At 42.7% G+C, this 19,665-nt stretch overlaps 1 protein-coding gene across 1 annotated transcript in view; it reads left to right on the top strand.

Moving 5' to 3' along the window:
• The window catches only part of ROR2 (receptor tyrosine kinase like orphan receptor 2), a 427,542-nt gene extending 418,735 nt beyond the window's left edge, over positions 1–8,807 (top strand). Inside the window, exons 8-9 of the mRNA XM_029618794.1 lie at positions 1,930–2,135; positions 5,953–8,807. Coding sequence (XP_029474654.1) covers positions 1,930–2,135; positions 5,953–7,389 — 1,643 coding nt within the window. The 3' untranslated portion in view covers positions 7,390–8,807. The remainder of the gene's footprint in view (positions 1–1,929; positions 2,136–5,952) is intronic.
• The last annotated feature ends 10,858 nt before the right edge of the window (positions 8,808–19,665 follow it).

Raw genomic sequence — 19,665 nt, 5'->3', positions numbered from 1 at the left:
CACAAAGAAAGAAGCAAAGCCAAGTTGTTGAATCGTTGTGTATTAGATTGTGTAGGATACATAGGATCTTATATTGAATTCTATAGTGAATTGGGAGCCAGTGCAGTGAACAGAGGGTTAGGGTGATATGTTCCTTCTGGGAAATTCCAGTCAGCAAACGTGCAGCAGTGTTTTGGATTAGTTGTAATGGATGAAGTGTGTTGTTGTGAAGGCCAAGATAGAGAGCATTATGGTAATCTAGACCAGAGAAAATGAGAGCTTGTAAGACAGTTTGAAAATCCTGAGCAAAAAGAAGTGGGCAGAGATGTTTTAGTATCTGAAGTTTAAAGAACGAGTTTTTGACAATGGTAGAGATATAGGCAGACCTGGACAGACTCGAGTCAATGATTACTCCGAGGTTTGGTGCTTTGAATACAGTCAATGTTCAAATGAGCTGGGAGACTGCAAGCAGAATGAGATATAGAGGAGAGATGGAGAATTTCAGTTTTTGAGGTATTTAATTTCAAGTGGTTATGGGATAACCATAAGTTGATGGTATTGATACAAAGGCAGATTGTAGAAAGAATAGTGGACCATGATGATGAATAAGGAACAAAACACTGAATGTCATCAGCGTAAATCTTGAATTGGATGTTGAGACTGCTGAGAAGGTAGCATAAAGGCAATAGGTAAATGTTAAACAGAATAACAGATAGTGATGAACCTTGTGGGACACCTGAGGAGGGAAAGTACCAATTGGATGAATATTGACCAATATTGATCTTATGAGGACGGTTTGATAAATAGGAGTGGAACCAATTCAGGACAATGTCTGTTAGGCCAATGGACTCGAGTTGATAAAGGAGAGTTTGGTGGTCGAGGGTATCAAAGGCGGCTGAGATGTCAAGGAGTACAAGTATATAATCAGTATTGGTGTCAAAGCCAAAAGTAGTGTCTCTGTACTGTGACTTTTGCACAGTACTTTTGCACAGTACACTGTTGATTAGGGTGCAGTATGGCATTTTCAGATAGATAATTTGTAAGTTGATGTAAGACAACTGATTCTAGTAGTTTTGCTAGTGAGGTGGGAGATGAAATGGAACAAAAATTAGAGAAATTAGTTATATTCTCATTTTTCTTCTTCAGAATGGGGCGAATGGAAGTTTGTTTAAGTAGGTCAGGAAAGATACCTGAAGTTAGGGATTGGTTGACAAGATGAACTAGGAATGGACTGGCAAGGTTGCCTAAGGCTTTGAATAGGTGACTGGGGCAGGGATTGAAAGGTGAATTGGTGATTTTAGTTTTATGTAGAATGTAATTGATGAAGTGTCTATATGAGAAAAGGTTGACCAGGAGTAGACAGGTGTTGGAGGGTCGGGTTTATGGTGATTGGTTTTTGGGAGACTTTTAATGATGTTGAGAATGTTTTATCTTGGAAATGGTTTGTGACATGATCATTGATTACATAAAGTATTGTCAATGTCCAGGATGGAGGACTGAGTGATATTTGTTAAGCTTTCTACAATATTGAAAAGAATAGAAGGGTTTTAGTGCTTTCCAGGGGTGAGAAGGAAAAATTCAATGGTAATGCATCTCTACAGTGTGGCACACACCCCCAACAGTGCTATAAAAATGTTTATTAGTAGTCATCACAGCTGGAGGGGGAAATTAGAAAGTGAGATGCATAATGCATGGACTCTGTCTTACAAAATATCCAAGTTCCTGACTTTTGAGTAAACATGCCAAAAAAAGAAACTAAACAATTCCCAGCAACCTCAAGGTTTTATCCTCCATTCTCATTCACGTTAAGTACAGCCCACGCAGAATCATGTAATACATTGTGCCTTCCCTTTCTAGGCATCTAATACAACATAGGATAACTCTCGTTGTTTGTTAAATTGTAGTATTTTTTTTTAAATAAATAATTCAGCTGATTTAAATCTGTGACAGGTACCCGTGATAAAACCAAAATGGAGATCCTGTACATCCTGGTCCCGAGCATTGCTATCCCCTTGGTGATAGCCTGCCTTTTCTTCTTGGTTTGCATGTGCCGGAACAAACAGAAGACATCTGCCTCCACCCCACAGCGTCGGCAGCTGATGGCATCTCCCAGCCAGGATATGGAAATGCCGCTTATGAACCAACACAAGCCACAGGTACATTTGCAAACAAAGGGTGATATACACAAGAATGCTCGTTGCAGTATCCTTGCTCTTAGGCCTTGACTGCAGTGCCTTGCTTAGAGCAGTGGGCAAGAGGCAAAGAGAACTAGATATTCTGTACTCACTTCAGGACACAGAAGTCCATTTGAGAATGCAAATTATTTCCAAACAATTTTATGCCTTCCAACATAGGGAATGTTGGAATTATGTAAAAGGAGTTGTTGTCCATTTGTCTGTAGTCACAACTCTCCTAAGAAAAAAAAAGATGAAACCATGAAGATTTTTTTTCAGTCATATTGAATTATGCCAGCAGAAAATTCTAACAGCAGCAACAAAAGATCAAGAATGTATAGAAAATGAAAAGATGCTGCAAAAGACAGAAAAAGATAGGACCATAAGTGCTGTGCTGGATGAGACCAAGGTCCACCAACAGTGACCAGTCCAGGCCACAAGTGTCCATGAGATCCCAAATAGTTGATCCGTTTCATGTATTTCACTCCCAGGGATAAGCACTGGCTTTCCCAAGTCTACCTGGCTAATAACTTTTCATGGACTTTTCCTTCAGCATTTTGTGCAGTCCTCTTTTGAACCCCGCTATGAGGTGAATTTTAAGACCCGCACGCAGATACACGTGTTTGTGGGCTCGTGCACATGTACGCTGCAATTTTAAAACACACGCATATAGGCATATATACATGTGTGTGTTTTAAAATCAGCAATTCGCGCGTACATGTGCGCACGGTTTTATATTGACGCGTGAATGTGCGTGCAAATACTACCTCGATCGCGTAACTCGGGGAGGGAGGGATTTCAGACGATACGTGCGTCGACGCAATTACCTGTTTTCCCAGTTTGCCCCAGTAAAGGAGATGACTTCCTAAATCCCTTAGCTAACTTGCTTCCCTTTTACCCTATTAGCCTCGATCCTTAAAACCCCCAGACTAGCCTTTTTTTTTTTTTAATTCACAATTTACATGCCGTCCCTACCAGAAGTAAAGTTATGTGGTAGGGGACCCTGGCGCACGCTTCTGCACGTAAATATTAAAATGCTGACTTATGGCACAGACCTGGCCCACCCATGACCTGCCCACACCCCCGCCCCTTTGCCCCAAAATATTTTAACGCGCATACCGGGAGATATGCGCGTACCTATGCGGGTTTTAAAATCACGCAGCGCGCGCCAGGCCACACCATGCGCATATTTCCTGGCTTTGAGGTGCATAGGACTTTTAAAATTGAGCAGTATGTTAATTGCTTTGAACACATCCTCTGGTTACAGATTCTGTAGCTTGATTGTGCATTGAGTGAAAAAAATACTTCCTATGATTTGTTTTAAATCTGCTTGTTCCTAGTTTCATGGAATGCCCCCTAGTCTTAGTGTTGTTTGAAAGGGTAAATAATTAGTCCCTATTTGCCCATTCCACTGAACTCCTGATTTTATAAATCAGCCATGTCCTCTCTCCGTTGTCTCTTCTCCAAGTTAGAGAACTCTAATCTGTTTAACCTTTCTCCATAAGGGAGCTTTTCCATCCCCTTTATCAATTTTGTCATGCTTCCCTGTACCTTTTCTTGTTATGGTATGTCTTTTTTGAGACGGGGCAACCAGGACGGCACACAAATCTCAAGGTGCAATCGCACCATGGATCTATACAAAGGCATTACGATATTCTGTTCTCACTTTTGTTCATTATCCCTTTTCAAATAATTCCTAGCATTCTATTTGCCTTTTTGACAGCCGCTGCACACTGAACCAAAGATTTCAAGATATTGCCCACAAGGACTCTGAAGTCCTTTTCCTGCATGGTGATACATAACACAGAACCCAGCATCATGGGATTAGCGCCTATTTAACCCTCGTCCAACACGGAGTGAATGAGATAGCGCTCCTCACATTCAAATACATGTGAATGAGGCTGTTACTCATTCACTCCGCATTCAAAGAAATAAATGTGTGTCTGAGACACACATTTATCACTCAGATATTAACGCCTGCCTGGAGCAGGCGTTAATAGCTGAGCGCATGTAAAAGAAGTACAGAAAAGCAGAAAAAAACTGTGTTTCTGTACTTCTTCAGTAAAAAAACAAAACCTCGGCAAACCGCCGAGTCAATGAAGAACAATGCCGGTAAACTCGGTATTGGTTTTCATAATCGGCCAGCTGCCAGTAATAAAAACAGACGTCCTCAGTTTCTGTTAATTTCATAGCCCGCATAGCTGTCACCTGCATAGGAAAATTTAAAAACTGCTGGATCTCTTTGGGGAGGGCTGTCTTCCCTCACCTGGTTGTTGCATTTGGGAGCCAGCTTCTATGCATCCTTGGCAAGCAGAGGCCCTGTACCACATCTGCTCCCAGCCACTCTGGTGAGATAGGACGAAAAGCAGCTGCTAGACCTGGAGATAACAGGAAAGTTCTGCCATGGGGACTTAATGATACTTCATGCTCTGACTTATCTTGGTGGCATCTTGAGAATTCAGAGCAGAGCTGCAGCTCCAATGAACATATCGATCGGGCCTTTGACCGGTTATGAAGGTGGCACCAGGTGAGTTTTAGCTCTCGTTCTCCTATTATCTCATAGTAAGCGATCATGTTGTTCTCACTGCAGGCAAATCCCATCATGTCAGGAGCTCATTTGTATGTGTTCTGCTTTGGCACCATCTTGTTCCACTACCCCCCCCCCCCCCCCCCCCCCCCCCGTTCTCTCTCTTTTTATAGTCAAATGCTACTACCATAGTTTTCCTTATTATTTGCTCCCCAGTGATTATGTATAATTTTATTACATTATGATAACTGATGCTAAGCGGACCTACCTCCTTTATCTCTTGCATCAGATTGAGCACTAAGATCTAATATGGTTCCCCCTCTGGTGGGAACCATCAATTCATTGATGGTATCTAGAAACTTTAACTCCCTTGCATGTCTTAATGTGACATGTACCCAATCGATACTCGGGTAACTGAAGTTACCCATTATTATATGTAATGCCCATTTTATTAGCCAGTCTAATCTCTGTTAGTATTTTACAGTCTGTTTCCTCAGATAGTATATCCCCACTAGTATACTATTCCCTTTTTACCCTTGGAATTTCTATCCATAAAGATTCCAGAATGAAGCTTGTTTCCTGCAAAACTTTTAACTTGCTTGACTGCCATCCTTAACATATAGTACCAGCCCTCCACCAATTTACACTGTCCTGTCATGTCAGTATAATCTATACCCTGGTATCACAGTGTCACATTGGTTATCTTCCTTCCACCAAGTCTCTGAGATGACTATTATGTCTATATCTTCCTTTAGCACCCTATATTCTAACTCTCCAGGCTTATTTTGCAGACTTCTGGCATTCGCTTACAGACATTTTTAAAGCAGTTTTATTTGTATTTCTGTTTTTATAGGTACTCACATCCTGTTTATTATCAGATGATATGTGCAATTCTGACTCATTTATATCTGTGTTTTCTGTATTTGAATACATCTGGGCATGTTCAGCTTTTACAGCTACCTTTTTATCCAGACATTCTGAGTTATTTTGTTTTGCCAGGATCCTTTGAAGATCACTCCCTCTAGCCAATGTGCTGCTGAGCGACTATCAGCTGCTCTATCTCCTTTTTAAAAGTTAGCATCAGCAGCATGGTTCCACTCTGGTTGAATCTGTACATTCATTAACATCGTGCTGACTCTCAATTGGTTGGGAGGAACATGAAAGAAAACAGTGCTTCTAAAATGTGAATAAAGGCTGTAACAAAATTAAGTTTACATATGGAGTTAGAATAATTGTATTTACACTGTTATTTTTTTTTTATTATTATTTCAGGCTAAACTTAGAGAGATCAACTTGTCTACGGTGAGGTTTATGGAAGAGTTAGGCGAAGACCGTTTTGGAAAAGTCTACAAGGGGCATCTATTTGGCACGGCTCCAGGAGAACAAACTCAGGCTATCGCCATCAAGACTCTGAAAGATAAAGTAGAAGTGGCTCTTAGAGAAGAGTTCAAGCATGAAGCGATGATGAGGTCACGCTTGCAGCATCCAAATATTGTCTGCCTGCTGGGTATCGTGACTAAAGAACAGCCTATGTGCATGATTTTTGGTTATTCTGCACATAGCGACCTTCATGAGTTTTTAGTTATGAGGTCACCACATTCTGATGTTGGAAGCACGGATGATGACAAAACAGTAAAATCTGCTTTAGAACCATCAGATTTCCTTCACATTGTGACTCAGATAGCAGCAGGGATGGAGTTCCTATCAAGCCATCATGTTGTCCACAAGGATTTAGCCACCAGAAATGTTTTAGTGTTTGATAAACTTAATATGAAGATATCCGATCTTGGACTTTTTAGAGAAGTATACTCTGCTGATTACTATAAACTGATGGGGAATAACCTTCTTCCCATTCGGTGGATGTCCCCTGAGGCGATCATGTATGGAAAATTTTCCATTGATTCTGATATCTGGTCATATGGAGTAGTGCTGTGGGAAATATTTAGCTATGGCCTGCAGCCTTACTGTGGCTATTCCAACCAGGATGTCATTGAGATGATAAGGAATCGTCAGGTTCTGCCATGTCCTGATGATTGTCCTGCATGGATATATGCCTTGATGCTGGAATGCTGGAATGAATTCCCTGCAAGAAGACTAAGATTTAAAGATCTCCATTCTAGACTAAGAACCTGGGAAAACATCTCTAACTATAATAGTTCAGCTCAAACCTCTGGGGCAAGCAATACTACACAGACAAGTTCTCTCAGTACAAGCCCAGTTAGCAATGTCAGTAATACTAGATATGTTGGACCTAAACAGAAAGCCCAGCCTTTCCCTCAACCACAGTTTATACAAATGAAAGGACAAATCAGACCCATGGTCCCTCCACCTCAGCTCTACATTCCTGTCAATGGCTATCAACCAATGCCTGCTTATGGCGCCTACTTACCAAATTTTTATCCTGTGCAAATCCCAATGCAAATGGCTCCTCAACAGATGCCTCCGCAGATGATCCCCAAACCGGGATCCCACCACAGTGGGAGTGGTTCCACCAGCACAGGCTATGTGACAACAGCACCCTCAAATACATCTGTGGCAGACAGGGCTGCTCTGCTTTCTGAGGGCATGGAGGATGCACACATTATGGCAGAAGATGTGTCTCGGAGCACTCTCCAAGAAGAAGAGGGGGGCACTGTACCGGAAACAGAATTACTAGGCGATAATGACACATCTCATGTGGATGAAGCAGAAATTCAGTCAGAAGCTTGAACTGGGCTTTTTTTTGTTTTACTTTTTTCTTTTTTTTTTGTTTGGTCAATAAGGAAGAGTTTCACAAAACTTCTGCGGCAAATGAATCCAAGATCCCCCCACAGTTTTGAGAATGTAATCTCAGGTAGGGGGATTTAAACGCTGTAGCTCAGAAAGTTTAGCCACAGGAAACTAAAAGAAATAAAAAGATGACTATAAAATACAGCAAATGCTAGCACACCAGGTTTATTGAGAATTGTAACCAGCTATTTGTTGCATACATTTTGTTCTCAAATTGCTGGGAGGTTTTTTTTTTTTGCTATTTTTCTTGAACAACAATGTTGAAGTAGGCTGCTTTAATGTAATGCACTGTTGCCATGCAACAATTGCTGAGTAGCATTGCACATCATGTGTCTCGTGGTCTGTGATTGTAATTTTTGCAGAAGATGCTTATGTTATTGGTTGGGGAGGGCGATGAGGAAACTTAACCCCACAACGTTGCTCTGAATGTGTTTGCCCTGACCGATGGACAACTTAGAACATACTATTTATCTCGTCAAAGGCTTATGCTAGAAATAGATTGCTATTTCATATTTAAAACTTACACTCTAAGGAATACCGACCCATCTTTGTAATATGCTATATGGAGAGCTAGAAAACAGGACCAAAGGAAAAACCAGCAAATTCCACATGTTTCCCTTCCACTGGATGACAGCCTCTGGCCGAAATAACCAAATGAGACTTGTTTTTATTTTTTAGAGAATTAAATAGGTTTTTGTGTACTGTGCTGTATAGTTCTCCTCAGCAGCAAGTGGCCTTAAGTCCGTTTTTGTAAGAAAGTGAAAGAGGTGAATGGAACCCTGTGCACTACCCAACCCAAGTCGGGCCCTGCCACCCTCTGTCATCGCCTGTTTGTAAACTTTATGAGAAGCATTTTCAACCTGCAAGTGCCTGAATCTGGGACAGCTTTTTAAGCTAGATTTGGATTTTATAGAGGAGCATGTTAGACAAGACTATGTGTAAAGCTGCCTTTGTCCTTCTGGTATACAAGTGATAGGATTTTTTGTTTTTAAGTTAACAGGGGCAGTATTGTACAGAATGTTGCTTTATGTTACACCTTCCAGTATGAATCATGTACAGACTTTTCAAAAGTGTAATTTATGTTTTATTACATTTTATATACCTTTTTTAAACTGAAGTATTTGCGTCTTTGGAAAGAATGACTCTATAATTTAACCGTTTACATTATGTTATGTTGGATTTTTTTTTTTTTGGCTCTGTAAAATGTGTAAACCATGCCATAATTTTCATGACTTAGTTTCTGTAAAATAAACACACCCCACACACTCACTGTTGTATTGTAGCCAGCACAAATGCATCTAGTAAAATCCATATATATATATATATAGAATATCCAATAAAGTGGTACGTGAAGCGTGGTTAAGTAATTTATTGCCGAGGCTCCTGCAGGAGGACTTTCTCTTACAACGTTCCTTAGAATGGTTTGCACGGCTGTGGTCCCAGAGCAATGCTGCTCGGCCCTGTGATTGAGGAGCCGGGTGGGGGGAGGGGGGCTTCCCCCCCCCCCCCCGTGCCTCTGTGTCATCACAACGACTTCATAAAGGCCTTGGAAAAGAGGAGGGATGGGGGTGGGTTAGATAGTGGAAGCCGGGGGGGGGGGGGGCGGGAAAAAAAGTTCCGATTTCAGAGCGGCCTTGAATGGAACGGGGAAAGCCATCGGAGCTCCCCTTGGGCTCGGCACGCGCAAGATGCACATGTGTGCACCCCCTTGTGCGCGCCAATCCCAGATTTTATAACATGCGCGCGGCAGCGCACGCATGTTATAAAATCGGGCGCAGATTTGTTCACGCCGGGTTGTGCGAACAAATCTACGCCTGTGCGTATGTTTTAAGATCTGCCCCTTAGTGAATCAGGTACTAGGTTAGTACCTGAAGAAGTGGAGGGTTCAATGATTTGTCCAAAGTCACAAGCAGTGTCAGCGGGAGAAGTAGAATTTGAAACTTGCCTTCTCTAATTCTCAGCCTACTGCTCTCACCATTGGCTGGGTGGGTTCTGAGGACTGGGTTGGGAACCACTACTGTAGAGCACCATGCACAGTCACCTCTGAGCTCTCTCACTGTTGGCAGATGCTCCTGGTCACATAGAAAATGGCCTATGCAGGTGCCAGAGTAGAAGAAGATGGGCCACTGTAGTTGGTGCACACACAAGCTCTTTACGGCTCCCTTCTCTTTTGGAAGGCCTGCTTGATCCGCCTTTACTCTACCACACCAGCAATAGTGCTCCTGCCATATTTTTGGCAGGCAAATTTGGGACACTTGCTCGTATGGTACTAGTAATGAGCACAAGACTACTACTACTTAAATGCTTCTCGATGTACGCAGCGCTATACAAAACCATACGAGACAGTCCCTGCTTATCAGAGCTTGCAATCTAATCAAGACAAACACACAGGACAAAAGAAACTTTGGGAAATTCATTCATTAAAACTATTGTTAAAATTAATGAGGCTGGACATGAGACAAGCTGGGGTTAAAATGTAAAAGCAGCCTCAAAAAGGTGAATTTTCAGTTGAGGCAAAATGCAGGAAGTCTATTTCAAGCATGTAGTGCACCCAGGTAGAAAGTGCACAGTCAGGAATTGGTGGCAGAGGAGAAGAACATACATAGGAATTAGTTGCCTGATGGAGTGGAGTGCATGAGGAGGAGTATAGAGTGAGAGAAAAGAGGAGAGATAATGAAGAGCTGCAGAGTGAAGGCTCTTATAAATGAATAAAAGGAGCTTGAACTGTAATGCAGGAATGGATGGGAAGCCAATGTAGTGAACTGAGAAGAGGGGTGATATGAGTGAGGTGACTTTGGAACAAGATAAGTCGCACAACTGAATTTTGAATAGATTGAAATGGAGAAGGAAGGATCACTGGGAGACCTGTGAGGAGCAGGTTGCAGTAGTCTTAAGCGGGAAGTGATAAAGGTTCTGGTAAAAAGAAAGGGATGGATTTTGATAGTGATATAGAGAAAGAAATAGCACATTTTAACAGTGTTTTGGATATGTGTAGAAAAGGACAGAGAGGAGTCAAAGATGAATCCAAGGTTACAGGCTGAGGGGACTGGGAGGATTATAGTGTTATTCACAGAAGAGGGGAAGTGGGCTTGGGAGGAAAGATAAGGAGCTCCATCTTGGCCATGTTGAGTTTAAAGTGGTAGTGGGATATCCAGACATCAACGCCAGACAAGCAGGCTGAGATCTGATTCCTGATGAAATTCTTAGTGTAGAGAAGTAAATCTCGGAATTGTCAGCATAAAGATGGTATTGAAAGTCACAAGAGGAAATCAGTGTACCAAGGGAATTACTATACACAGAAGAGAAGAGGGCCCAGGACAGAACATTGAGGCACAGTAAGTGATAATGGGATGGCTGTAGAGGAGGATCTGCCAGAGGAAACACTAAAAGTGTGATGGGAGAGGTAAGAAGAGAGAACCAAGACAGGACAGTTATCAGATGATGGTCTGAGAGAGGAATAATTAAGGTGAAGTGTGAGATACAGCAGTTGGGGGAAAAGACTAGGGCAGTGGCCATGCTTGTGAGTAAGTGCAGTAGAACAGAGTTGGAGATCGTGAGGAAGTTAAGAAAAGGAGTTTTGAAGCATAGGAGTCAGAGGGGTTATCAACATGGAGGTTAAAGTTGGCAAAAATAAGGGAAGGGGAAGATGAGTCAAGGAAGAAGGAAAGCCAGGAATCAAAGTCGGTGAGAAAGGAGGAGGGGGGTTTATCAGTAGCTCGATAAATGAGAGCTACCCAGAGAGGTAGTGAGGTGAATACGGATGGAATGGGCCTTGAAAAAGTAGGATGGAAGTGGAAGAAAGGTTGAAAACTATAGGAGGGAGAGAGCAACAGTCCAACACCGCCACCACAGTGGTCTAATGTACAAGGTGTAAGGGCAAAAAGATAATCTCCATGACAGCTGCAACTGAAGCAGAAACCTCAGTGGAAAGCTAAGTCTTAGTCAAGGCAAGGAAGTGAAGGGTATGAAAGATAAAGAGGTCATGAATTATAGGCAAGCTTCTTGGAAATGGTGGGCAATCCACAGGGATGCACAAGAAAGGAAGATAAGAGGGAGGGAGAAAGGGCAAAGGTAGTAAAATTGGAGGGGTGATAATTTGACATGTACCAATGGGGTGAAAGTTACCTTGAAGGGCCAGGATTGAGATTGATATCCATGACTGAGAGTTGGAGGAGGAGGAGCAAGAGAGTGCATAGAAGAGAGATAGAGGTGTGATGACAGTGACAAGAATGATATGCTGTCAGGGAAAGTGGGGATGGTTGGATGAGAAGATGAGAGGAAGAAAACTTTGAAGTTCAGGATCAGTGGGCAGTGCAGATGACAGAATGGCAGGTGAGATAAAGAATGTAGTGAATGGGGAAGGTGGACTTGGTGTTAGTAGTGGTTTGCAGCAGGCAATAAGATTGGGGAGGATTAGCTTCAGGAAGTAAAAAGAAAAGAGCCATAGGAAATAAAGAGAGGCCCGCATCCTCCCCAGTACCTCCTGGCTAGCTTCTCGAGGAATGTGGAGTGGGAGCAGCTCAGGCCCAAGGTGGATGGGGGTGATTTCTGGCATTGACCACGGAGGCAAGCTGGAGAAGTACGCAGATGGGCTGTAACCTCCCCAGTACCTGCTTGGCTGCTCAGGGAGCGTGGGGTGGGTGCCAGCAATTAATAATAGATATGGGGAAGTCTTCCCTTGACAAAGGGTTAACAAGTCTAGTTTCAAACTATGCAGTACTCTGATACTTTTTTTTTTTTTATCAGGTAAGGTGTAAGGCAAACAACTTGCAAAGGCTGTCCAGAAAATCCACAGTATTCCTGGTATCCAAGAATAGCTTTTTAATAAAGTTCCAAATGCAAGTACGTCCTCCAGCACGGTCTGTGTTTTGCATACAGCTTTGTCGGGAGGGACAGATTAGCAGGTTTAATCAGTGAGTGAAATGGCACGTGAAAGAAACAGATTTATATTGATTAGCTAATATTCACTGTCAGAAAAATAAAAAGGTTTTTCAACCTTTTGCGTCTATGGTTTTATTTTCTGCTTTGCCTCTCTTTTATTCTCATTCTCTCTTCAGCTTACTCTGCCTACTTTTTTTGTCTTTCTGCTGTCTGTTCTCCTTCCTTTTTATTTTCCATTTCAGCTTTCTTTATTCTTTCTTTCCTTCAGTGAATTGTTAATTCCTTTCTCTCTCATTGTTGTCACTTTTCCCTCCATCTCTTTTTCCTACTTGCCTCACTCAGTGACTTCTATTTTAGCTGTCCTCAGCTGCATGATGTAGCCTAATGAACATCAGTCCTGCCTTTTTTAAGGCCTCAAATATAGCTGTAACATTCACCAAACAGAACTTCCAATCTGGAGTGAGAGTAACAATGTTGTCCAGGTACTTGGTGGCATACTACTGATGGGTCCAAGTATTAGGTCCATCAGTCATTGAAACGATGCCAGCGCCCATTTAAAGTAATCCAAAGAAGATTACTTCAACCTGGTACTTACTCCTTGGGAGTGGGAAAGACAGTTTTTTATTGAGGTAGTTTTTCTAAGGGTTACTGCCAACAATCCATTGTTTAATCAAGGGTTATGAGAAACCTGGCTGCCCGAAACTGTTATGAGCTTGTCTGGCATCAAATTTCAACATGATGCTAACATCAAGAAATTGATACAGAATATATTAGTGGCATCTGCTTTCAGGGCTAGTATTATTGGGTTGGTCCAAAGACGGTTAAACTTCTCTGTTAACCTCATATTTAATATATCTGACCTGCAGTTACCTCCCTCCTCTTGGCCTCAGACAACCTACTGACGAACAATGTTCCGCAGATCTGTACCTATTCTGTGTCCTATTAAGTGTGTCCATCCGTGGCAAGGAAGTTGGGGCAAGGAAGAAGCACTATGGGTAGACCTAAAAACAGATGATGGAGCATCCATTTATATTGGAGTGGTTTACAGGCCTCCAAACCAAAAGGAAGAGCTGGACAGAGATCTGGTTGAAGACATCCATAAGATAGGTAAGAAAGGGGAAGTGGTGATCATTGGTGACTTTAATATGCCAGATGTAGACTGGAAAATCCCATCTGCAGAATCTAAAAACAGTAGAGCAATACTGGATGCCATGCAAGTATCTTTGTTCAAACAAATGGTATTGGAACCCACGAGAGAAGGAACTATTCTCGACTTAGTGCTCAATAATGGAGAAATCGTCTCTGATGTCAAGGTGGGCGCCCACCTCAGCACCAGTGATCATCAAACGGTATGGTTTAATATCACTAAAAGAATATGGAAAAGGAGCACAAAGACCAGAGTTTTACAGTTCAAAAACACAGACTTTGAGGAAATGGGGAAGTACCTAGAGGAAGAACTAAATGGATGGGAAAATGAGAGAGATGTGGATCAACAGTGGACCAATCTAAAAGGAGCAATTGCCAAGGCAACTGCTCTATATGTTAGAAATGTAAAGAAAAGCAAAAGAAAAATGAAACCTATCTGGTTCTCAAAGGAGGTGGCTGACAAAATTAAAGCTAAAAGAACTGCATACAAGAAATACAAAAGATCCCAAAGGAAGGAGCACAAAGAAGAATATTTGTATCAACTGAGGGAGACAAAGAAATTAATCAAGTTGGCAAAAAGTCAAGCGGAAGAGAGAATTGCCAAGGAGATAAAATATGGTGACAAAACATTTTTCAGATACATCAGCGAAAAGAGAAAGGTCCAAAGTGGTATAGTGAAATTGAAAGGTGGAAATGATCAATGTGTGGAGGGAGACGAAGAAATGGCAGAAATATTAAACGAATACTTCAGCTCTGTGTTCACTAAAGAAGACCCTGGAGAAGGACCATCTCTACACAACAAGAAACTGGAGGGAAGCGGAACAGAGGAAAATCCATTTACAGTAGATAATGTATGGGAAGAGCTAAAGAATCTGAAAGTGGACAAAGCCATGGGGCCTGATGGGATTCATCCAAGGATATTGAGGGAGCTCAGAGATGTGCTGGCGGGACCGCTGTGCGACCTGTTCAATAGATCCCTAGAAACGGGAGTGGTGCCGAGTGATTGGAGAAGAGCGGTGGTGGTCCCGCTTCACAAGAGTGGGAACAGAGAGGAGGCTGGTAACTACAGACCGGTTAGCCTCACTTCAGTGGTGGGAAAAGTAATGGAGTCACTGTTGAAAGAGAGAATAGTGAACTATCTACAGTCCGGAGAATTGATGGACCAGAGGCAGCATGGATTCACCAGAGGAAGATCCTGTCAGACAAATCTGATTGACTTTTTTGACTGGGTAACCAAGGAATTGGATAGAGGAAGAGCGCTCGATATCATATACTTGGATTTCAGCAAAGCTTTTGATACGGTTCCGCACAGGAGACTGGTGAATAAAACGAGAAGCTTGGGAGTGAGTGCCGAGGTGGTGACCTGGATTGCAAATTGGTTGACGGACAGAAGACAATGTGTGATGGTAAATGGAACCTTCTCTGAAGAGAGAGCGGTTTTAAGTGGTGTACCGCAAGGATCGGTGTTGGGACCGGTCCTGTTCAATATCTTTGTGAGCGACATTGCAGACGGGATAGAAGGTAAGGTTTGTCTTTTTGCGGATGACACTAAGATCTGCAACAGAGTGGACACGCCGGAAGGAGTGGAGAGAATGAGACGGGATCTAAGGAAACTGGAAGAGTGGTCGAAGATATGGCAGCTGAGATTCAATGCCAAGAAGTGCAAAGTCATGCATATGGGGAGTGGAAATCCAAATGAACTGTATTTAATGGGGGGGGAAAGGCTGATATGCACGGAGCAGGAGAGGGACCTTGGGGTGATGGTGTCTAATGATCTGAAGTCGGCGAAACAATGCGACAAGGCGATAGCTAAAGCCAGAAGAATGCTGGGCTGCATAGAGAGAGGAATATCGAGTAAGAAAAGGGAAGTGATTATTCCCTTGTACAGGTCCTTGGTGAGGCCTCACCTGGAGTACTGTGTTCAGTTCTGGAGACCGTACCTTCAAAAAGACAAAGACAAGATGGAGGCGGTACAGAGAAGGGCGACCAGGAAGGTGGAGGATCTTCATCGGATGACGTACGAGGAGAGATTGAAGAATCTAAATATGTACACCCTGGAGGAAAGGAGGAGCAGAGGTGATATGATACAGACTTTCAGATACTTGAAAGGTGTTAATGATCAAAAGACAACGACAAACCTTTTCCTAAGGAAAAAAATCAGCAGAACCAGGGGTCACGATTTGAAGCTCCAGGGAGGAAGATTCAGAACCAATGTCAGGAAGTATTTCTTCACGGAGAGGGTGGTGGATGCCTGGAATGCCCTTCCGGAGGATGTGGTGAAGACCAGAACTGTGAAGGACTTCAAAGGGGCGTGGGATAAACACTGTGGATCCATAAAGTCAAGAGGCTGCCAATGAAGAGTGGGTGACTCGCCAGAATGATGGCTACTGCCTGGAGTCAATACCCTTATTAAATAAACATACACAGGCTTGACTCCAACATCGCTCTAAGCTTCAACAGCAAGAGGAAATGTGGAAAAAAAGGATTCACACTCACAAAGAGGGGAGTAGCTGGCTTGTTACGGCGGTTACTACCCCAAATCAAATAAGCCTGATACTTCATTTTCAATGCATATACAGCATAGTTCTCTGATTCAACGGCAGGGGAGAAGAAAAGAGGGTTCACACTCACAAAGCGGGGAGTAGCTGGCTTGTTACGGCGGTTACTACCCCAAACCAAATGGGCCTGATACTTCACTTTCGATGCACATCCAGCATGGCTCTCTGCTTCAACGGCATGGGAGAAGACTTATACGTCACGCATATCCAGCATAGCTCCCTGCTTCAACGGCAGGGGAGAAGAAAAACAACCAATAAGGGCTAATAACATAGTCTGGGTAAAACAAATAAGCATGGGTGCAGCTTGCTTATTGCGGCGGCTACTACCCCAAACTAATCAAGCTAGATATTTCACTTGGATGCAGCTCCATCACTGCTCTCTACATTAAAGGTGGGGATGGAAGGGAAATAGAACCAAGAGCTAAGAGAAACAGATAAGTATGAGAGAAAATATGTGTGAAGCTTGCTGGGCAGACTAGATGGGCCATTTGGTCTTCTTCTGCCGTCATTTCTATGTTTCTATGTTTCTATGGTGAAAAAGGCTGAGATAAATGTTTGTTTGTTTCTTCTATCTCTAATCTGTGCTTGAGCTTAAGTGGGTAAAAATATCTTCTCCCCCTTCCATCCTTCCTCCTCAGAGGTTTCTTACCTAGGGAACATGTAAGCCAGGATCAGAGTAAGTTGATGTGGTAAACTTGCACCTTTCTCCTGCCTGGTTAGGTTTCTGTATAGGGTGCAAGCCCTAGTCTCTAGCAGATCTGATAAGGACCCCCTCCATTTCAATCAAGACTTTGTCCCCAACCAGATACTAGAGCATGACTTGCCATACTGGGTCAGACCAAAAGTCCATTGAATCCAGTATCCTGTTTCCAATAGTGGTCAAGCCAGGTCACAAGTACCTGGCAGGATCCCAAGGGGTAAATAGATTCCAAGTTGCTTATCCCAAGAATAAGCAGTGAAGGCTCTTCTTCCCCCTCCCCGGTTAATTGTAATCTATGGCCTGTATTAACCTGTACAAGGTTAATGTGCATAAAATGAGCCATGCAGTCCAGTCCTCCTCTCAGATGGGAGACAAGTATTAACACATTCCTGCGCCTGCCCTTCTAGATTTATTTTAGAAGCTTCAATAGGCCTCTTACTTGCCTCCCAGATACGAATTAAATGAGAGAGAAAGGGAATCTATTGTTTGTGATTGCTCCATTGTAGTGAGCAAAAAAAAAACAAGGAATGTGTATCCCATTCTCTCCCATCTAAAAATACAGAAAATCAAATCAAATTCAATGCCAAGAAAGCACCTCTTTCCTCATCAAATCAGGTAGGCTTAACTACCCTTAGCACCTTATTGACTGAACCTCACTTTTGTCCAGGGTGGCAGTTTCTCTTGGTCCTAGGCTGTGCTGTGATTCCACCAACACCGTATGTAGCAAAGCTGCTGTACATGCCATCTGGTGCTTTCAGTTAGGAGTTTGAGGCTGAGATACTCTAGTATGCCAAAGTAGTAGACCCTGTCTTTCATCTTCTGGGATGGATGCCTACAGATTCTTCTTTGTATTTGGAAACACAAAAGATTAGTGTGATCTAGTGCTCTAGTCTCTTTGTTACCCTCCCAGTAACCTTACTGATTCATCACCAGCCGTTTGTGTCACAGATGTGGCGTTGGAAACCTGTTCTGCCTGCCCTACAGAACCACAGCCCTTTTTGACATGCTCTTGTACTACCATGATTCCAGCACCTCCTTTTCTATGCCAGGGGGAGTTTGTCGTCTCGCTTGGTCATCAAGATAATATGGGTTGTTATGCAAAATGTTTATAGTTGGATAAAAACAGAATTTTAGTAAAAGTACATTCCCCAGGACACTGCGGTGTGACAGTATCAATCATATAGTATCTACTGTAGTTCATTCCCTTAGCCTCATCAGTACCATAAATAATGTGATGACACCAGGGCTTTCAAGTTTCAACCAATTACATTTATATAGATATTGATAAAATATATAAATTATATTGGTATCCCTTTTCCAAGAATATACATATCATATGGCACTTAGAGACCTCAGAAACCGAAATTGGACCCAATTTATGTCTATTCTTTGTCAATAATTATCCTGTGCTAATGTTCTACATGTGGTGAAACTCTGGTCCCCCACTAGCTGGCCCTAGATCCCTGCCTGATAGGTAACAATGAGGAGGGACAGACCATTCCATGCAGCACCTCCCCCCTGAGGGTGCCTGCAATGGTTCAGTCCTCGCCCAGAAGGGGGGTCGGAGCCTTAGTGAGTGTGGTCAGTTTAGTTCAGGCTTTGTTGAGAGAGGAGCTGGTTTTTGCACTTGCGCTGTTTTGGTTGGGAGACTGCCCAGTTCCTGTGCACTCCTTGTCTGGTAAGGGCTATCCCTTCCTGAGAAGAGAAAGGAGTTTAGTAAGAAGATTTTCTAAATTTGTTTGTGCCTGGGTGAATCCTGTTCCTGCTGGTGAGGCAACCCCCATAACCAAGGGAGAAGACCTGGATATTCCTTTCCAGCCAGTGAGAAGACTACAGTGATTCCTCATCCAGTGCTGAGGTTTGGATTTTTGAAAGTTGTGTTTTAATAAGGAGGGTTTATGTACCACCCTGCCTCACTGTTTGGCTTGGTTGTAAAAGCCCTGCTGGTATTCAGAAAAGGACCTTTTCCTCTAAGAGGTCAAACTACAGAAAGAGTACAAAGGAGAAGAGTTTTATGATCAAATTGGAGATCTCAACTGGATCTCCACCCCGGAGAATGTAGGACACAAGCTGGGAGCATGTGGGACTCCCCTCAATAGGTTTCCCTTCCCGGCTGGGATACTTGCCCCACAGACAAGAAAAGGGAGTGAGCTGCTCCCAGAGAGTAGTACTAAGGACACCTGCACAGAGTGCAGAGAGTTCCCTATTTATGACCCAGATTGAGCACAGATGTGAAGTCTCATGGATTGGATATTTATTTAATTTCTGAAAATCAAAGTAAAGTTCCTTTTGAACATCCACATTGTGTTGTGTCTGTTTCTATGGTTATAACATCACTAGAGGGGACAGTAACACACCTTAGAGAGGATTTCCATTCACTGCCTGGGCCTAAAATGTTAAGCCTTTCCCCCATAGAAATAATCCACTCCTTGGGACTTGTTAAAATTGGGGAAGTTGCAAAAGGAGATAGCCCCAAGAGAAATTCTTTTGTGTGCCCTTGAACTACTATAAATACAAAAAAGGATTACATATGCATGCACAACCATTTTTATGTAACTTTCCTGCAGATGCAATTAGCAGGCAGTGCCAACTGAGTTTCAAATGCATTTGATGAAATCTGATTTAAACTGAAAAAGAAAGCATTTCAAACTCATCTGTGGAATAGCTCAAGAACTGTGCTTTGTCTCTTGAAAAACTGGATTTTGATGGATTGTCCTGCAGACCAACTAGGATGGTTCAGAAAAATGCCAGGCCAGAATGAAGTCACAGCAGCTATTACTCAGAAGTATGCCTGTGTTTGTGACTTGAGAAGCCAGGCAAAAAGCAGATTTAGATTTGTTTACCATCTGAGTGACTGGAATTTGAGTTGTGGACCAACCCAAAATTAGGTTATCAGCCAACTAGTCAATATGCCTACTCCTGGAATGTATT

Source organism: Rhinatrema bivittatum, chromosome 1, assembly GCF_901001135.1.
Source record: "Rhinatrema bivittatum chromosome 1, aRhiBiv1.1, whole genome shotgun sequence".
Taxonomy (NCBI): domain Eukaryota; kingdom Metazoa; phylum Chordata; class Amphibia; order Gymnophiona; family Rhinatrematidae; genus Rhinatrema; species Rhinatrema bivittatum.
Note: the sequence above shows the minus strand (reverse complement) of the source record. Positions and strands in the feature narration are given on the sequence as shown.